General features: G+C 43.0%; 2 protein-coding genes across 2 annotated transcripts; both read right to left on the reverse strand.

Annotated features, from left to right (window-relative positions):
* Window positions 1-1,686: 1,686 nt before the first annotated feature.
* On the reverse strand, window positions 1,687-3,987 carry LOC115396409 (speriolin-like protein). The gene is made up of 4 exons (XM_030102283.1): window positions 3,906-3,987; window positions 2,604-2,798; window positions 2,391-2,515; window positions 1,687-2,010 (listed from the first exon to the last, which is right to left on the reverse strand). The coding sequence occupies exons 1-4, from the start codon at window positions 3,985-3,987 to the stop codon at window positions 1,687-1,689; spliced, it is 726 nt and encodes a 241-aa protein (XP_029958143.1).
* A 141-nt stretch (window positions 3,988-4,128) lies between these two features.
* Window positions 4,129-9,887, reverse strand: grinab (glutamate receptor, ionotropic, N-methyl D-aspartate-associated protein 1b (glutamate binding)). The gene is made up of 7 exons (XM_030102559.1): window positions 9,748-9,887; window positions 8,790-9,176; window positions 8,612-8,715; window positions 7,642-7,842; window positions 6,521-6,649; window positions 6,296-6,439; window positions 4,129-5,301 (listed from the first exon to the last, which is right to left on the reverse strand). The coding sequence occupies exons 2-7, from the start codon at window positions 9,118-9,120 to the stop codon at window positions 5,149-5,151; spliced, it is 1,062 nt and encodes a 353-aa protein (XP_029958419.1). The 5' UTR covers window positions 9,121-9,176; window positions 9,748-9,887; the 3' UTR covers window positions 4,129-5,148.
* Window positions 9,888-19,621: the final 9,734 nt, after the last annotated feature.

Here is a 19,621-nt window from a genome sequence, read left to right on the forward strand (position 1 = left end):
GTGGATAAGCCACGCCCCCAACGACGTCGTCACGGTGACGGAGGAGTCTGACACATGGCTTCACCTGAGGCCACCCGAGCACAGACCTGAAACATCTGTCCTCTGCAACATCTGTCTTTTATAAGACCAGTAACATCTGAAACTAAAATGACTGTCTTTATATTGCTAATATTTAATTTTTTTTTCATGATTAAACAGCAGTTATAGCATCAACAAATCAGTGTAAATCCCTAAACTCTCAATGTAACAGCGTTTCAGGGGCAAGCTTCACCTCTCTTCACCTGTGTTTAGTCTCATTCTTCCCCCAGCAGCTGCATTGGTCCTGTCTGTTCATGTTACCCTGCATGCTGATCATGTTGGTAGAGTGGTCTGTCTTCTAAACGCATTCCAACTGCCTTTTAATGTCGAAGTGTCCTTGAGCTACAGACACATAATTCTTCTTACATGGCAGCTCCTACCATTACTGAGTGAATAGGTGAATTTCATGATTGTGTTAAAGTGCACATGTTCTGTACAGTCCATTTATCATATCATATGCAGGCTTTCTTCATGTTCTTATTCTGTTCATGGGCTGTCTGTAAAGCACAAAACGAGGCTTTACAGTATCATCAGCGACTGAGACGACTCCAGCTCGCTGACCTGAGCTCTGCCTGGGTGAAAAGATAGTCCAGAAAACTCAATAGATAACCAGTAATTTCATCCATACTTAAAGTTATAAATACAGTTTAATGCTTTCAGTAAGGCATTACCATTCCCCCTGAAGGCAAAAAAAAAAAAAAAAAAAAAAAAAATATATATATATATATATATATATATATATAATTCATTTATTGCTTGGATTATCAGATTTTTAATGCTGCTCATGACAAAGGTCGCCTGATGGAAAATGTCTTCTCTTTTTTTTAACTACATCTTGCATTGTGGTTCATGCATGGCGATCTGGTTACTCCTCTGATGCTCTGGTTCTTAACACTGATTGGGTTATTCTGACAAGAGGCTGAAAGACAGATTGCAATTGTTTCTGTCTCATTTATTCCCTCTTTTCTTTAAGTCACTGCTGATTGTAACATATTTGCCTTTGGTGACAGTGTTTGAATCTGCATCTTGAATCTGAATATGGTAATCAATACAAATCAAACAGATTTAAGAAAGAGGAAAGCATTAAAACAAACTATTTCTGTCAGATAGTTTTTGTTTTGTCCAAGAGCCACTGGAACAACTTTCCTGAAGCTTTATGGTTTGTCTGCGATCAATCCATCTCCTCACACATCTACTTCAAACTGGGCTGGATCGGATTAGATCCATGAAAAATCCTCTCATGCTGTATCCCATGATCCATATTGGCCTTTGTGATAAGTTGCATGGTAATCCAATTCATCACACTGAGTTAGTGGTACTACCACAAATCACCCAGAGGTCTTTTGACAGTTTGCTGTTTTTTTTAATTGTAGTGAAGGGATTTTGTTTTTATGTATGACGGTTCAATTTTAGATACGTGCAAAGTGCAAAAAGAAAAAGCCTGACTAATAAATGTGTGACTGAGATTCTCTTTCTCAGAATGATCTTTGTACCCTGTCCACAAATGATACCTACACAATATTTAATACATTTTACATTTTATTGGAGTTGGTTTCTTCTTCGTGACTGGCGTTGGGATCCAGATTGTGTCATTGGCTACACCTTTGACTACCAGAGCAAGAGAGGGTTTTTGTCTTTCTCTGCCATTTTGCACAGGCAGGTGAGCACGATGAGCATGTCTTTCTGCAGTGGTGCTGGCGTTACGCTTACGACCACCTCCCTCAGGAAGTCCGGGTTGTTAAAGTCAGCTTCCAGGGTGCTGTTCTTGTGCTTCAGGATCCCATAAGTGTTGACGATAAATTCAGTGAACAGAGGATGAAGTTCTGCTTTGAAGCCAAGCTGCTGCAGTGTCGCCATGACTTCAGCGTACCTCCGAGAGAGAAAGTGCTGATATCCTTCATCCACCTTCCCCGTGAACGGGAGTGTGCTCACCTATCAAACACAAGGCAGTCACTGAGATTTTCTTCCTCAATTCTGTTTTTTGTTTTGTTTTTTTTGTTTTTGCAGTTAGGGCTGATTTAATGAAATAATAAAAGTTGCTGTATTTACAGCTACACGTTAAAAAAAAATCTTATTGAAAGGCTGATTATGTCTGAACTCACAGCATATAAACTAAAAAAATATCAAGCATCTTAAAAAGTTTTGATTGTGACAGTCATGGCCTCCATTGTCTTTTTTTGGCATATAAGGTCTGATTAAAGAATCAGTTTAAAAAGTTTAGAATGTGTTAGATGATGGGAGCTCTTTTGTGTGAAAACAGGTTTGTGTTTTTTTTTTTTTTAGATGCTATTAACCAATAAATGACTTCTTACATCAATGATCTTCTGGTGTATATTGAGCACCGTGAATCCATAGAATCTCCTTTGGCCTTGGAAAACATGCAACAGAATCCTTTTATCGAGCTGGAAGGCGATTTCACCTAACAGCCTCTGTTGGTCTGTAAGTAAAAAGTGAAATCAGTACAAAAAAACACCAACATTATAACTGTTGCTCCTCTATAAAGTTGCTTGTGTGACAGTAGTTACTTTTGAGTCCAGGAGAAACCTCAGTCTGGCCGCTGTCCATCTCATGGCCTTCTGTGTAGGCCTGGCTGGAATTGAGCATGAGTGATATGAAGCTCAAAGGAGAAGATGTTCGCTGCTCATTCATGTTGTTTCCCTCCAGGTTTTTTAGAAAATTGCTTTCATCAAGGTTTGTTAGGAGTAATCTGGTTGACTCGTCTGAGAACAGGAAAAGTAAAGAAACAGAGAATGCATTACTTTTAATATGGACGAGAAAAACATTGATGTGATTCCAGACAGCAAAACAGCTGAACCCAAAGAAATAAGTAATAAGTGACACTTGGGTCTTTCTTGCTCTCCTAGCAGGTTATGGAATTCATTTTAAAACACATACTACTTTAAAGAATCGCTGTGGCCAGGATCCTCAGTAGTTTGTTGGAATTTTGCAAATTTGCACATACTGTTAAATTCTTGAAGTCTGTCTAATCTGAGACAGATCTAACAGAGCCATAGAGACAGCTGTGTTTAATCCCACTTTACCCAGCTGTGGTTCACAGGGCACAATCCCAGATGACAATAATAAAAAGCAGGGTACATTGTGGACAGGTCGCCAGTCCGATACAGAGCAAAAAGAGACATATACACACAGTTACAGCTGGACATGCAAGTTAATGTGGCCAGTTAACATCACATACATGTTTTTGAACTGTGTAGGGGGAATAGCAGTATCTGGCAGAAACATGTATCTAAAATACATATAAACACCTTCATAAAGACCACGATTATAACACAGGAGAGCTTCGTGGTTCTGAATGACAGAGAAAATGAAAATGCAATGTGTTGCCCAGATAATGCAGCATATTAACCAATCAGCTTTCTAATATGATGGATTATCTGTGCTTTTGTGTGTTCATGTTCAACAACACCTTACTGTATCCAGGCTGAGGTGAGGAGTCAGATGTACAAAATAATGCATCCATTATTCGATCCCAGCTGGTTAGGAGACCTGCACAGGCCACAGTGCACGAGAACTCAAATCACGTGACCCTGTCTCAGGTGTTAAAGTGGGATTTAGGGGTCGTCAGTAACCGTCTCAGTTGAAGAAAAATGTTTAAACGACGCTACAAGAAACTTTCTTGTAGCATCGTTTAAACATTTTAAACATTTTTCTTCAACTGAAACTCTCGTGAAGAAAGCAACTCGGCGAACAAATGGAAACAAAAATCCACGTTGATATAATTGATTTGCTTGACCTCAACTATTCAATGTTCTAACACAGAAAACTGTTGCTGCCATCTAGTGGAATAAAATAATAAAGCACGACACCTGTATAGTCTCCTAAAGGGGCGCTGAAGATGGGCACGCTGTCCTCCGGGTCCGAGGTCTCCGCCAACACTTTCGCCTCCATTTCCAATTCTTTGTTTTTGCGCCTCAATCAGAAGCGATAACTCCCCTCTTTTCAAGCTCAGCCACAGAAATCTGAGAAACGTCTCCCGTAACCATGGAAACACAGACGCGTGTATTTTCAAATAAACAAAGTGACGGACTGTTGTTTTTTCTTTTCCCAGGAAACATTTACTTCATACAAAGAAGAGACATCAGATTTATAAAAGTTCAATACTTCAAAGCATGAAAGTTAATTATTGAGGAAATTAACAGAAAGAAAACGTCAAACACAAAATCTAACTTGTACTAAGATTAAAGTGTGTTGTCCGTGGATGAAGTTGGCTTGGTTGTCATGGAGACACAGCAGTAGAGGTTTATCAGCTGTCAAATTCATCCACTGACATTATAGCCCTTTTCATCCCTTCTTTGTTAACCGTTCTTCTCCTTTCACCTTACAAAAGAGTTGTAATAGTGTGAATAAACAGTCCCAACATTCACTCTAACTGGCTTTAACCACTAAACCAGGTCCTCGTCTGGCGAAGAAGTCCAAAACAGACAAGAAGCCTCACAACTGGTGCATTAAAAGCACAACTTCCATTCAAACTAAACAGATTTTTTTTTCTAATGGAAAAAAGGCCATTTTCCTCAAATTGAAACTAAAGAGTTCTTCTGAAAGAACTTCCACAGGACCTAACGTTGGGATTGCTTAGTCAAACTTTTACATCAATGCTTATTTTTACAATACGGATTTTAAACAACAGTATTTATACACATAAAACTCTTAATAAAATTTGAAAGTGCAACTCAGAGCTGTGTTACCCAATCCTGGTCTTGGCAATTTGCTACCCCGTATGTTTTAGACGACCTCCGGGACTACAGTAAATGTGTGATCATCCGACTGATGCAGTATTCACTTCAATCAGGTATGGTGGAACGGGGAGGCGTCCAGAAGATACGGGGCAGGTGGTCCTCCACGACCGGGATGAAATAATAAAACCCCACTAACTTAGACCATCTACTTATAGTATAATAAATCAACATTTACACTCAAAGCAAAAGCAGTCTTCAACTATGTGATGAACGCACACTAGAAAGCAAATCAAGAATAGTGATTATGGGAACCCACTTCTACACGACAACTGAAAACCATTTAGCATCTGTATCTATGGGTTGTTCTTCGTTCTCAGCCTCCCCTTGCTCTTCCAATGATGGCAAGAATATAGAGGAAGATGTTGATGATATCTGTGTAAAGGTTGAGCGCAGCAAAGACGTATTCCTCGGGACTCAGGGCCAGTTCCTTGTTTCCGAGCAGCAGCTGGGTATCCACAGCCAGGAACTGTGAAAGAACAGAAAGAAATCTGGGTCTGGCTTCCTCACATGATGGAGAACGTTTATAAAAGAACCATAAGTAATACACACACTGTTCACATGCAAGAATCCAGAGATGAGTTAGGTAAGGAGGACAGTTTTATCTGATGTTAAAGCTCATTCAATGCAGTCTGACAACATTGGCGGACAAAAATCCAAGAAATCTTAATGTGAGTGAGAATCGACTGAGCGCCACAAACAAAACCGCTTCTATAGATTCAAACTGAGTGTGTAGGAGACGTATGGTGGAGTTACGTGGGAAGTGTGACTCCAAAAACAGAAGTGAACAAACTGAATCAGTCCTGTCTCATGAGCACTCCGGCACTTTCGGTGGGTCTGGATGCGGATATTTTGGTTCAACAGTGTCCAGAAAAGAAAAGAAACTTTATTTTCACATCTAAGACAAGAACATACTTGTCAAAATGGGGAAAAAAAGCAGAAGCAATTACAGAGGTTTACTGGTCAACAGTATGAGACTGTGGTGTGTGTGTGTGTGTGTGTGTGTGTGTGTGTGTGTGTATAAACAATCAGCACCGTCATGTCTGCTATTTGAATGTTTGTAGTCAAACTGGTTAATGTTGAGATGATGATGCGTTAAATTTTGTTGCAGTCACTATCACGGTTTCGGTTCTTTTTTGAAATAACTGTGTTGATGTTTGGAGAACTGCACAGACATGAAAAGAACTAGTGCACAAAATGAGCTGCAGATCATTTTGGGTTTGAAATACACACAACATGAGCATCAGTTTCGCTTTGGCTGCTCAGTAATACAGCTAGCCACTGCATTTTGAGACTAAGATTTATTTTTTTATGTTGAAACCCTGGTGTCCCACATTTAAAGTCAAGATTTGCCCTGCTAATGCGAGTCAGTGCCGATCCTGAAGGTGAAAGTCTGACCAGAACCCAGAGGCCTGATGCCTCCACTGATATGACAAAAGCAAAGAGTTTGTAAAGCGACTTACGCAAGTGAAGAGCAATGCCCCCAGTCCAGCATACACAATGTGGAGAATTTGATTACGGATGAAGATGCAGAGGAAGCCGAAGACAATCAGGACCATCAAGCAGACGAAGAGCACGCCGTGGCAGGAGGTGAAGTCGTACTTGGTCTGCGGGAGAGAGGCGATAACATGACTTCTTTGTCAACGTCGTATCTGTGTACTCACCGTCTGTACAATACAGAAACAGACCTGGAGGGAGAAGATGACCACTGTGAAGCACACGAACGCCGTGATGCCCACCGCCATGATCACCGAGTCGGTGTCATGGAAGCTGGCGATCATCCCCACCATGTAGGACATGCTGAGAGTCAGGACAGACTGGAAACAGGCAGAACAAATACAACAACATCAGCTCAGCTGAAATTTGTTCAAAAGGTAGATAAACGGGATGTGGCGTCTTACAGGACAGGATAAAGTCTCGTCCCTGCTCATGGTGATTAAAGCTTTTCCACTAGAGGACCATGCTAAACACAATACATAAATGTATTCTAACACACATTGTGAGCAAAGCACAGATGTGACCCTTCATGGTGGACAAACATCAAGGCTGCGCTTCAGCCCCATTAAAATAAAATGCTGTCGATATCAGTAGTGTTTGCTTGTTTGAACTATTTCAGAGTCTTTTATTACAAAAACTGAGGAAGGCCTTCAAATAATCCTGTAACCTTCAAATCTGTTGCACTTATCTTTAGGCTCCATTGCTTGTTTTAAAGTCTCAGTGAGTCCTTATTATGTTTACACTTCATTTTGTTTCTAAAATGTTGTTTTTAATGATTCGATTTAACCTTCGCCTGCTCCTTTTTTATTACTTCCTTTCAAAATATACAAGGAAGAAACTAAATTAGAAAAGCAAACCCCCTCTCTAGTTTATACACTTACACGTACCAGGATAGCATCAAGAATCCACAAGCTGGCCTGCAGTTATAACAACGCTAATCTGTGAGCTTTGATTTATGGGTCAGTGCAAGCCATTCTGCGCACTGCTGTTGTTTATATCCATCCAAATGCGTTCCTTTAAATCTTTGATTGAATCATTTTTAGGTTGATTCTCAATACAACTTCCCAGCAAGAACACATTTCACATTTCATCATGGCCGAGTACAGAGCGCTCATTCAATTCAGCTTTCTAAACAGGAAATCAAAACTTGATGCTTTACCACACTGAACTGACGCATAAACCACTGGACCTACACAATAGCGTTTCACAAGCCAAAAAACAGAACGCCGCTGAACTTCCTGAGCTCAAAGCCCTGTTTACCTTTCCATTTCCTTTCTCGGGGAAAAAAAAAAAAAAGTCAGTGCAGTCTCACCAAGGCAATCAGGTTCCAGGGGTGCTGTCGGCGAACGCTTCCACAGCAGCTGATCACACACACGGACACGAAGAAGACGCCGTAGGACACCAGGTAGGTCCACACGTTCACCGCCACAAACTGCTTGACGGCGTCCACAAAGGTGAAGACGGCCACGAAGGCGAAAGTCACCGTCAGCTGAGCGGTCAACACCAAGAACACCTGAAGGGAAAGGTGGATTATGAGACATCACACATGTCATATTTGTTAAATCTTGAATTCACACAAAGTGTAACATATTTGGAGTACGTAGGTTTTCCTGGGGGATATTTCTGCTCTAAATCATTCTGGAGCAACACTTAAAACTCCTCTGTCTTGGGAACAAACATAGCATGGATCTTTCAGCACAACTTCATGGTTTAAAAGGACCCATGAGCGGCGTTATGATCTACAGAACTGCATGCATGAGACGGGTCAAACATTCCCAGCCCTGAAAAGAGGAAGTCACAGACAACGGAAAAAAAGTACCAGGTGAAATGTTGACATACGTAAGCTCTGTTAATACATAACAAACCTGCCAAGTTACTTCAGCTGGTTCTTCTTTTGTTCTTTAGTAACTTAAAAAAATCCCTTAGGGATTCAAAGGGCAAAAACAAAGTGCGCCACCAGCACACACATGCCAGTCCTCACAAGTGTGACTCATCTAACTCTTATTGTAAATATGCTACTATGTACGTCCAAGTTTGTCATATTGTGTTTTATATACAAGTCTACGTGCCCATGCAGGGGTAAATTAAGCCGTTACAAGTTGGTTAAACAGACGATCCAGAATGAAAAACCAGGTGTTTCCTCTTTTAAACGAGTCTAGGGTTTTTGTAACACTAGAACATTCTTGCAGTTCAGTTCATGACTCACAACCCAGCATGCAATTCATGTACACACGCTCATCAATGCGTGTTTTAGCTCTTCTGTAGCCACGGTCTCTAGTTACCTTCCGAATAAATGCTCTCCTGATGCTCTTGTTGTCCAGTCCGAAATCAAAGTCTTGATTGTCGTGAAAGGGTGGCGGATCTTCATCACTCCGGTACACATCATCTGCAGTGGCCGCAACCGAAATGATTACAACGACATATTCACACTGTAAAGATGAGACGTCATCCAATACTGACCGCTGAAGCCGTGGGCCGGGGCAGAGTATGGGAAAGCCGCGGGGTTTGCATATCCTCCTTGGGGGTTTGGGGTCATCCCGAACGCTCCAGGCACACCCGGGGCAAAGGCCGTGGGAGGTGGGAGAGGCAGACCTCCAGCCCCGGGCATCCCGGGCATCCCGGGCATACCGGGCATCATCCCGGGCATGTTGGTACCCGGGACCTCCGTGCCAAACGTGGTGGGGAAGGGTTCATACTGAGGGGGGGTAGGCTGAGCGGGTTCATACTGAGGGGGGGGAGGCTGAGCGGGTCCCGCCTCCAGGTAGGAGTAATCAGTCTTCTCGGTGGTCATCTCTGCCTGAGACCGGAAGCAGAGACTGGGGACAGCGCCTGAATACTGGAATACACCTGGAAAGCAGACATATTACAGTGAAATATTACAGGATGAAAACACGCTGCTAGGCTGATGGACGCACCGTGCGTAACGTCAGAAGATGTCACGTGGTGCCGCTGTCTTCCGGTAAATGTCGTAATCGATGCGCATCGACAACTCAAATGGAATCAATAACAAATATGTATTCACTGCTCATATATCCAAGCCTCCCTCCGTATGATTGACCAACAATCTGTAGCTAAACATCGCTTAATGTTTCCGGTTTGGCACCGAGCGGCCGCGTTGCATCTTCCCCGAGTTTTCCCGAGTCTGGCGAATGTCAGGAAAATTAGGCCACAAATGTCACTTTCACTAAAATAAAGACTCCTAAGCCTCTCAGAGGACTTTACACACGCTAAATGTTAACGATCGCCGTGGATAACGGAATGCAACATCCAAACAAACGCTGATTTCCTTGAGTACAGAGAACAAACACACAGATAACAGCCTCTTTTTTCCATAAGAAAAACATTAAGGTTAGCGAACAAAAAACGAAGCCAAGACAAGCAAAGTTTGGATATCAGTGCCCCATCAGACACAACTTACACGATCTGTAGTCGTGGTCACAGCCTCCCGCTGGCTTCCTCCTCGTCTGTTTGTGGTTATTTCACAGGTTGGAGGATTTTTCACGGTTTCGAAAACTACTGACGACCGGGCTGCGCTGCGGAACGTGCCGCGTTCACGGACCCGCACGATGGTGGGAGAGATGGAAACGTTAACGCTTTATCTCCCACCCGGACGCTTTCGCATATTTATACAAAAAAGGATAATAATATCACATAGAGTGTGTCAGTTAATATATATATATATATATATATATATATATATATATATATATATATATATATATATATATATATATATATATATATATGTAGTAATATGATTTTCCGGAGGAGAATATTCAATTTTCTGTTACGTTTGAGAGATGTAATAACGAGGAACGTATGTGTTTTTTGGTTTCATTAAAGAAAAAAATAAGAATATTTCATTAGTTGTGGTTAAAAACCCAGATTAAATATTAAGAAGATTATAATTTTGTGTGAAGCCTATTTAAGGGCGTATTGTTTGCCGCTGGGGTGGGGGAGCAGACCGGAAGCACGACGCTCCGTGAGAGCGTCTGGAGAGCCTGTCAGACAGACACGGAAGTGTGCAAGCCCGCTACAGGCTAGCGTGAGCGGAGCTCGGTTGGTGTGACGGCCTGGCCAGTGACTCCTGTCCTCCCGCGGGCGGCTGAGGAAGACTGACCGCAGCGCGCACCGCGGCGAGAGTCAGTTGAGCCGACAGGACCCGATCAATGTGGTTAAGGTAGCGTGTGGCTAACACCACTACACCGAGCAGCCTCGTTAAAAGCCAGAGCGGAGCTGAGGGACGCGCTGCTGTCTGGTTGCTTGAACTCACCTGCGTAAGAGAGATCGCAAAGAAGAGGGATCCCCTGCGCACCGTGACTCCAATCCGAACTGGAGGAAGTTCTCCCAATCCACTGGTAGGATTACGCCATCCACACAATCACTGGATCAGAGCTCCAACGCGCCAACGAATCTCGCAAACTCGCGTCAATTAACCCCGGAGTGAACGGTAAAAAAAAAAAGGAAAAACTCCGGAACTGAATTTAGTGAACTTGATGAATATTTTTTTTTTGTTTAAACCTTCATATTTTTTTTGTTTATCTGAATATTGCTTCAGTGCTTCAATACAAGGAATTCTCTGCACTGCATAGTGGCATGACTTTTATTATTATTATTTTCCAATGAAATGTCTCTTTTGCCATAGCGTGTACATTGGGAAGGAAGTGACGCTCGCTTCCCTGTAGCGAGGCAGCTGGGAAAAGGGTTACATTTTTGGGGGCTCGTCCGGGAAACTTACCTCCCACCAATTGTTTATGGCAGTTTTGTGCAGTTAACCTTTTTGTCAAGTTTCCTGTATCCTGTATGCTGCTGGGTGTTTTGAGCGGCTGAAAAATTCGGTGCGTGGAGTTTTCTGTGTTTGAAGTGGATAAAGAGAACTATGGAGGCCGCAGAGATTAAGGCTTGGTGCAAGGGATATCAATTAGATCCTGCTCATGCATTGGTTTTAAGTGGGGTTTCTGATGTGTCAGATGAGGTTCTGAAGGAAGTTCTGAGCTCGGTAAAAATTCTTGGAAAGACAAGGATAATTGACAAACGGCCAGATATGACTTCCAAGACTGTTTTCGTGTTAGTTCAGACTGTAACTGACGTGACTGAGCAGACTTTACCTGATCAATTCGGCATCCCAGGTGAAGTTGGTCCCTGGCCTGTGCACGTTATCCCAGCAACCAAATTAAAGCAAGAAGATTTTCAAGCCAAGCTACTGTCATTTTTGGAGCATGAAGGCAAGAGCATATCTGATGTTAAAGAGCTGTTAACCCCTTCATCTCTGGATGTGAACACTGCGCTTGTTAATGCCATTAGCTCTCTGGTGGACAAATGTAATGCTCCAAGTGCTGATATTCAAAGCTACAGGAAGCTTAGAATGTTTTCTGGTGTGCGACCAACGCCGGTTGGTGAAGAGGAATATGATGCTTGGGCAGAACAAACCACCCATATGTTGGAAGAGTGGCAATGCAGTGACAGCATAAAGAAACAGAGAGTAGTAGAGAGTCTGAAAGGTCCGGCCGCGGATATCATAAGATTCTTGCGCGCACAGAATCCAAATGCTACCGCTGATGACTATATGCAGGCGCTGGAAACAGCTTTTGGGACAACTGAAACGTCATCCGATCTCTTAGTTAAGTTTAGACAGACATTTCAAAGTGAAGGGGAAAAACTGTCTATGTACTTGCTGAGGCTTGACAAACTGCTCCACTGCATCTTCAGGAAAGGAGGCCTGCAGTTGGCAGATATGAATCGACTCCGGATCGAACAAGTCGTACGAGGTGCATCACCAGATGACATGATTGCAATGCGCATACGTATGACACATAAGTTAAGACCACCTCCTTCTTTCAGTGATCTGTTAAAAGATGTCCGAGAGGAAGAAGATATGTTACAAGGCAGAACTGACGTAAAAAGAAAGGTCATGTCAAAACCAGTTACCTCAGTTACAAGACCAGTGCCTGAAAACAAAACTGATCCTGAAGTGGAGAAACTCAAGAGAGAACTCAGGGAGTTAAAAGCTGAAATGAACAACCTTAAAGTTACAGCCGCAGCTGCTCAAGTTGAAACCAAAGGTCCTAAATGGGATAATCCCGCAGCCAGCAAATTCAAAAGAACCTCAACTTCTCCAAGGCCAAAGCATAGCCTAGATCGCTCTGGAATATTTTGTTATAGATGTGGAGAAGATGGACACTACATGAGGGAGTGTGATCGGCCTGAAAACCTACAAAGAGTCAACAAGCGGCTTGTTAAACTTACAAAGAAATCGGGAAACTACCACGGGGCCCAGTAGGGGAACGGCCTGGCGTCCTGGAGGTAAAGACACGTTCCAAGAGCATTAAAACGGCGGAAATAGGGAAAGACACGATCCCAAAAGGCTTAGTTGGACCAAGTTCTGCCGTATCAGTTCAGATTGAAGGCATTTACTCGAAAGCCATTCTTGACACGGGTTCACAAGTGACATTATTGTACAGATCTTTCTACGACAGATATCTGACACACCTACCATTGGCACCCCTTAGTGCGCTGCAGATTTGGGGTCTCAGTCCTGCTGATTATCCTTATGATGGCTACTTGTCATTGAAGCTGGAATTCAGGGAAGTTGATGTTGGCGTGACAGAGACTATAGATACGCTTGTACTTGTCTGTCCTGATCCAGTGGTTAAAGATAATGCAGCTATACTTGTTGGCACAAACACCCCAACAGTAAGACGACTCCTAAACAGTTACAGAGAACGACAAAGCGAAAACATTACAACAGTTAAAAACATTCATCCTGCATTCCAAAAGGCGATGGTGGGAATGTCAGGGTATCCTTCTGAAACTGACAGCCAAGTAAGAGGATCCGTATGGTTTGTACAGCCAAAGCCAGTGAAAATATGCCCAGGTGGTGTTGCAAGGATCAAAGGTGTGCCAAGGTTTCCGGGGATACCAAAAACCCAAGCCATTTTGGTGGACTTACCCGATGATCTTTCTGAAGAACCGAGGTTTCCCGATCAGCTTCAAGTAAGACCTGAAGTGCAGTCAATGTGGTGACTTCCAAAAAGATCACTGTTCTCGTGAGAAACTGTTCATCTAAAGAAATTCTGCTGACCAGAGGTATGCCAGTTGCTCACCTGTTCCCGGTTGATGTACTGCCAGCAACCCCTGTGAATAAAGAGCCTGACCTGAAAAAGAAACTTACCTCATCATCTTTCGATTTCAGAACTTCACCTGCTCCGCAGGAATGGAAAGAGAGACTTGTGAGTAAAATGTTACAGCGCAGCAATGTTTTCTCTACTCATGAATTCGATGTGGGTTGTAGTAAAAGCACCAGGCATGAGATCCGAACCAACACTGATACTCCGTTTAGAGAGCGTTCACGGCGCTTACCACCGGCGGACATTGAAGCACTTCGAGAGCATCTGTCCCAACTCAAAGAAGCTGGCATAATCACTGAGTCACGCAGTCCATATGCATCCCCTATAGTGGTGGTACGAAAGAAAAATGGGAAAATCCGCATGTGTGTGGATTATCGTACCCTCAACAGGCGGACTGTCCCTGACCAATACACAGTGCCTAAGATTGAAGATGCCCTGACGTGTTTGACTGGAAGCAAGTGGTTTAGTGTCCTCGACCTTAGGAGTGGGTACTATCAAGTGCCTATGAGTGAGTCAGATAAAGAAAAGACCGCTTTCATATGTCCCCTGGGGTTTTATCAGTTTGACAGGATGCCTCAGGGTGTGTCAGGCGCTCCTGCAACTTTCCAGCGAATCATGGAAAAAACAGTTGGAGACATGAACTTGTTGGAAGTGTTGGTCTATATAGATGATCTCATTGTGTTTGGTTCGACACTTGAAGAGCACGAACGACGACTGTTGAAGGTACTTGATCGCTTACAAGAGGAGGGCCTTAAATTGTCATTAGACAAATGTCAGTTCCTCCAGTCATCTGTGTCATACGTTGGCCACATCGTGTCATCAGAAGGAGTGTCAACAGATCCAAAGAAAACAGAAGCAGTCACTAACTGGCCCAGACCGACCACTGTAACTGCCTTGAGATCTTTTCTGGGGTTCTGTGGATTTTACAGACGCTTCGTGAAGGATTATGCTAAGGTCGCATTTCCCTTAACCCAACTTTTGTCTGGTTACCCACCTCATGGGAAAAAAACAAAGAAAAAACATGACCAGGTCTATTTCAACTCAGCAGAGCCATTTGGTCATCGATGGGATGATAAATGCGAAGTAGCTTTCAAAGAGCTAAAGGGAAGACTCACCACGGCTCCCGTGTTAGCCTTTGCGAACCCCCGGCTGCCTTATGTGCTGCACATTGATGCAAGTCGGGAAGGACTTGGTGGAGTGTTGTACCAAGATCAAGGTGACGGGTTAAGACCGGTTGCCTTTATTAGTCGCAGTTTAACTCCATCTGAACGCAATTATCCTGCTCATAAGCTGGAGTTCCTTGCTTTAAAGTGGGCTGTTGTTGACAAATTACATGACTATTTGTATGGAGCAAAGTTTGAGGTGAGAACCGACAACAATCCTTTGACCTATCTGTTGACGTCAGCCAAGTTAGACGCAACGGGTCACCGTTGGCTCGCAGCTCTCTCAACATATGACTTCAGTTTAAAATACAGAGCAGGGGTTCAAAACGTTGATGCAGATGCCCTTTCGAGACACCCTCGTTCTGATCAAAGTCGAGGAGAACAATGGACAGACATCCCTGCAGATGGTGTCAGAGCTATGTGCCAAGTATTCAAGGTGACCAAGGCCAAGACAAATGCCTGTCACGAAAAGGGAATTGATCACCTTGGCTTGTCTGTTGATGCTGTACCCAAAGCTTACTGTAATCTGTCCACACTGAGTCTCAAAGGTATGCCAGTTCTAAGTCCCTCTGAAATCTCAAAAGCTCAACAAGAAGATCCCACACTCAAAGAAATATGGAGAGCTTTAAAGCAGAGTGACATCAATCTAATTAAATCCAGAAACCCGGCAAGTTTGCTATTATTGAGAGAGTTTGCAAGGCTGGAACTTCAAGACAATGTTATGTGTAGAGTCACAGTTCCACCTGGCCGAAGCCACCATGCACAACTAGTTTTGCCTGAAAAATTCAGAAGGATAGTCATGAAATCACTCCATGACGATTCTGGTCATTTAGGCGTGGACAAGACCTATGGACTCATTAGAGAAAGGTTTTATTGGCCAAAGATGAAATCAGACGTGGAAGACCACTGCAAAAACTGTGTGAGGTGCATACAGAGGAAAACGCTTCCGAGAAGAGTAGCTCCACTGTTTCACATCCAAAGTAATGGTCCTATGGATTTGGTATGTATGGATTTCTTGTCCATCGAGCCAGACAGCAGTAACACACAGAATGTTTTAGTGGTTACTGATCACTACACCCGGTATGCACAAGCTTTTCCTACAAAAGACCAGAAAGCTGTGACCGTAGCCAAAGTTCTCCTCGAAAAATACTTTGTCCATTACGGTTTACCAAAACGTATGCACAGTGACCAGGGTAGAGACTTTGAAAGTCGCCTCATTCATGAAGTGTTAAGTTCCCTTGGCGTTTCAAAATCGAGAACTACTCCATATCATCCTCAGGGGGATCCTCAGCCAGAGAGGTTTAATCGAACTCTACTTAACATGCTTGGAACCCTTGAACCTGAAAAGAAAAGGAATTGGAGTAAGCACATTGCACATCTCGTTCACGCTTACAATTGTACACCGAATGAAGCTACAGGCTTTTCACCGTATTATCTGATGTTTGGGCGTGAGGCGAGGATGCCTGTTGATTTATGTTTTGGAACATCCAGCGACAACAGGTCCCAGGAGACCTATCTTAAATATGTGAAGGATTTGAGGAAGGACTTGAAAGCTGCTTTTGACCTTGCTGAGTCCGCCACTGCTAAACAAAACCAAGGAAACAAACAGAGATATGATCAGCAAATCAAGTTCTCACAACTCTTACCTGGAGACAGAGTTCTGATCCGTAATCTTGGACTACAAGGAAAGCATAAGTTGGCAGACCGTTGGGGTCCAATGCCTTACATTGTTGAAAGTCAAATGTCAAACTTACCTGTGTTTCGGCTAAGGCCAGAAAATGGTGACGGGCCTGTCAAGATCCTTCACCGCAATCACATCTTGTCCCTAGGACAGAGAGTATGTTTGGAACCAGAGCAGCTCCCAAACATGATAACAAAGAGGAGACTGAGAAGTAGAAGTAGAAGGCACAATAACGATGACAAAATCTCAGTCAAGGACCATGAAAAGTCAGCACCAAATAATGCCAGAAATGAATACTCAGACTCGGACTCAGAAGATGAAATGATTTATGTTCCATTTGCAATGAAAAGGCCCAGTGAAGATGGTGGAACGTCTGAACCATTCAGTCTAGATTTCGACTTGGAGCCTGGGGATCAGGGTGAAGAATTGCAAGTCATCCACAATGAGCAAAGTGCCGACAGAGAGACTGGACTTGAGACTGTGCAACAGTCTGACTCGCAGGTGACAAGCAATACTGAGACGGAGACGGAAGCCTTATCTCTTGGTTCGAAACCTGACTCACAGGAAAACTCAGAGACTGTTGGTGAGATCAGAAGATCTCAAAGAGTCAGGAAAGCTCCATCGAGACTCGCTTATGACAGACTAGGTAATCCCAGTGTTACCCCAGTGAAATTTGTGTCCTGTTTGTACAAGTGGTTAAACGCTTCTGCTACACCTCAGGTGAAGTTAACTAATCCTCCTACCTACCAAGCCATGAGGGCATGACTTTTTTTCTGGTGAGGGGGGAGTGTAGTAATATGATTTTCCGGAGGAGAATATTCAATTTTCTGTTACGTTTGAGAGATGTAATAACGAGGAACGTATGTGTTTTTTGGTTTCATTAAAGAAAAAAATAAGAATATTTCATTAGTTGTGGTTAAAAACCCAGATTAAATATTAAGAAGATTATAATTTTGTGTGAAGCCTATTTAAGGGCGTATTGTTTGCCGCTGGGGTGGGGGAGCAGACCGGAAGCACGACGCTCCGTGAGAGCGTCTGGAGAGCCTGTCAGACAGACACGGAAGTGTGCAAGCCCGCTACAGGCTAGCGTGAGCGGAGCTCGGTTGGTGTGACGGCCTGGCCAGTGACTCCTGTCCTCCCGCGGGCGGCTGAGGAAGACTGACCGCAGCGCGCACCGCGGCGAGAGTCAGTTGAGCCGACAGGACCCGATCAATGTGGTTAAGGTAGCGTGTGGCTAACACCACTACACCGAGCAGCCTCGTTAAAAGCCAGAGCGGAGCTGAGGGACGCGCTGCTGTCTGGTTGCTTGAACTCACCTGCGTAAGAGAGATCGCAAAGAAGAGGGATCCCCTGCGCACCGTGACTCCAATCCGAACTGGAGGAAGTTCTCCCAATCCACTGGTAGGATTACGCCATCCACACAATCACTGGATCAGAGCTCCAACGCGCCAACGAATCTCGCAAACTCGCGTCAATTAACCCCGGAGTGAACGGTAAAAAAAAAAAGGAAAAACTCCGGAACTGAATTTAGTGAACTTGATGAATATTTTTTTTTTGTTTAAACCTTCATATTTTTTTTTGTTTATCTGAATATTGCTTCAGTGCTTCAATACAAGGAATTCTCTGCACTGCATAGTGGCATGACTTTTATTATTATTATTTTCCAATGAAATGTCTCTTTTGCCATAGCGTGTACATTGGGAAGGAAGTGACGCTCGCTTCCCTGTAGCGAGGCAGCTGGGAAAAGGGTTACATATATATATATATATATATATATATATATATATATATATATGTATATATATATATATATAATGCTAGCTCACCACAGAATATCAAAGTTTTGTTTCATACATTAACAATGACCTGCTTTTGTAGAGTTATGAAACTTTATTATACAATATTAAGTCCTAATCTGGATTAAACCTCTGTCATATTTCCTTTAACTATTCGCCACAGTAGTCTTTGCATTTGCATTTTGATGAGAGCAATATTAGTGATAAAACACGTGATTAAGATACATTTGTCTGTGTTCACCGCCTCTCTCTTTGACTGTATGGCCTCAGTAAGATGATCTCCAGTAAAACCGAAAGTAAAAGAACGAAAAGTTGCAAAATGCACGCACAGCTCTGTGAGCTCTTTTATTCCACGGCCAGGAAAGACAGAGAGACCCACTTTGACCAGCAGGGGTCAGGAGGCTACAGTCTTTGTGAGAATAAACCAAGAGAGAACCTGGAGGGGGATTCATACAGAAATCCTCCACTCTCCAGATCTGTCTTCAAAAAGCAGATCAAGTCATATGTATCTGCATTACAGCACATATGTGAACTCATATTTCTGCATTGAAATGCATATCTGAAGTCATTTCTGTAAAAAAAAAATCCATATCTGAACTCATACTATACATATCTCAAGCAATTTATGAGTTTTTCAGACAGATATGAAAGTGGGCTATCAGACTAACTTGGGGAAATAACCGTAAAGCTCCTCAAAGCTGACAAGAAGACATCTTTTTCACAAGATAAATAACTATATTAATCTAAAACATATACTAAATATTTATCAAATGTGTCCAACATATGACTATTTTTGAGATGTATATTACAATACAAAACATGTGCAAAAGAAGCCTTTTCAGACACATTTTAATGATTGCGTCTGCAATGTGCAGTAACTCAGTAACTGTATTTGTAATATCTGTTTATCATTCTTGTGTTTCAAATGTTTTTGAGACCAGGGTGAAAAATTGCATTTCCTACTGTGTTTCAAGTCAATTTAGTCTGACACAGTACACATATATTGATTATGACACTTATGCAACAGTCTCTCGGTGGATGCTTTCCTTTGGGATCCAAACGATGAAGAATGATTTCACAAACACATTCAGTGATGCATATGTTATCTGAACAGTGGAAAGTATTTTATTCCCTATGAAAGCCCAGGTATGGACATGCAGAGCCCCCTTGAATTTGTTATCAGATTTAATAACTCATTTGCATGATTTCTATGCATTACCCCGATGCACACTGGATGCGGTCCGGCTGCGGAACGGCTCCGGTCCGGACACCGCAGCTAATCCGTAGTCATTAAAATCAATGCTGTGATGCACACCGGCCGCGGTCCGGCTGCGGTCCGGCTCCGGTCCAGCTGCGGAGCCTCTGCGGAGCTCCGGTCTCTTTCCGCAAAGATCCTGTTTTTCCGAATTACCTGAGCCCTACCGCGTCAATTCAGACGGAAGCAAGTCGCGTGCCCGGAAGGAAACGCGATACGTGTTCCAAAATAAGTCACTTCAAAATAAAATCTGTCGTGTTTTTGCCTTAA

The sequence above is a fragment of the Salarias fasciatus genome, chromosome 11, assembly GCF_902148845.1.
Source record: "Salarias fasciatus chromosome 11, fSalaFa1.1, whole genome shotgun sequence".
NCBI lineage: Eukaryota > Metazoa > Chordata > Actinopteri > Blenniiformes > Blenniidae > Salarias > Salarias fasciatus.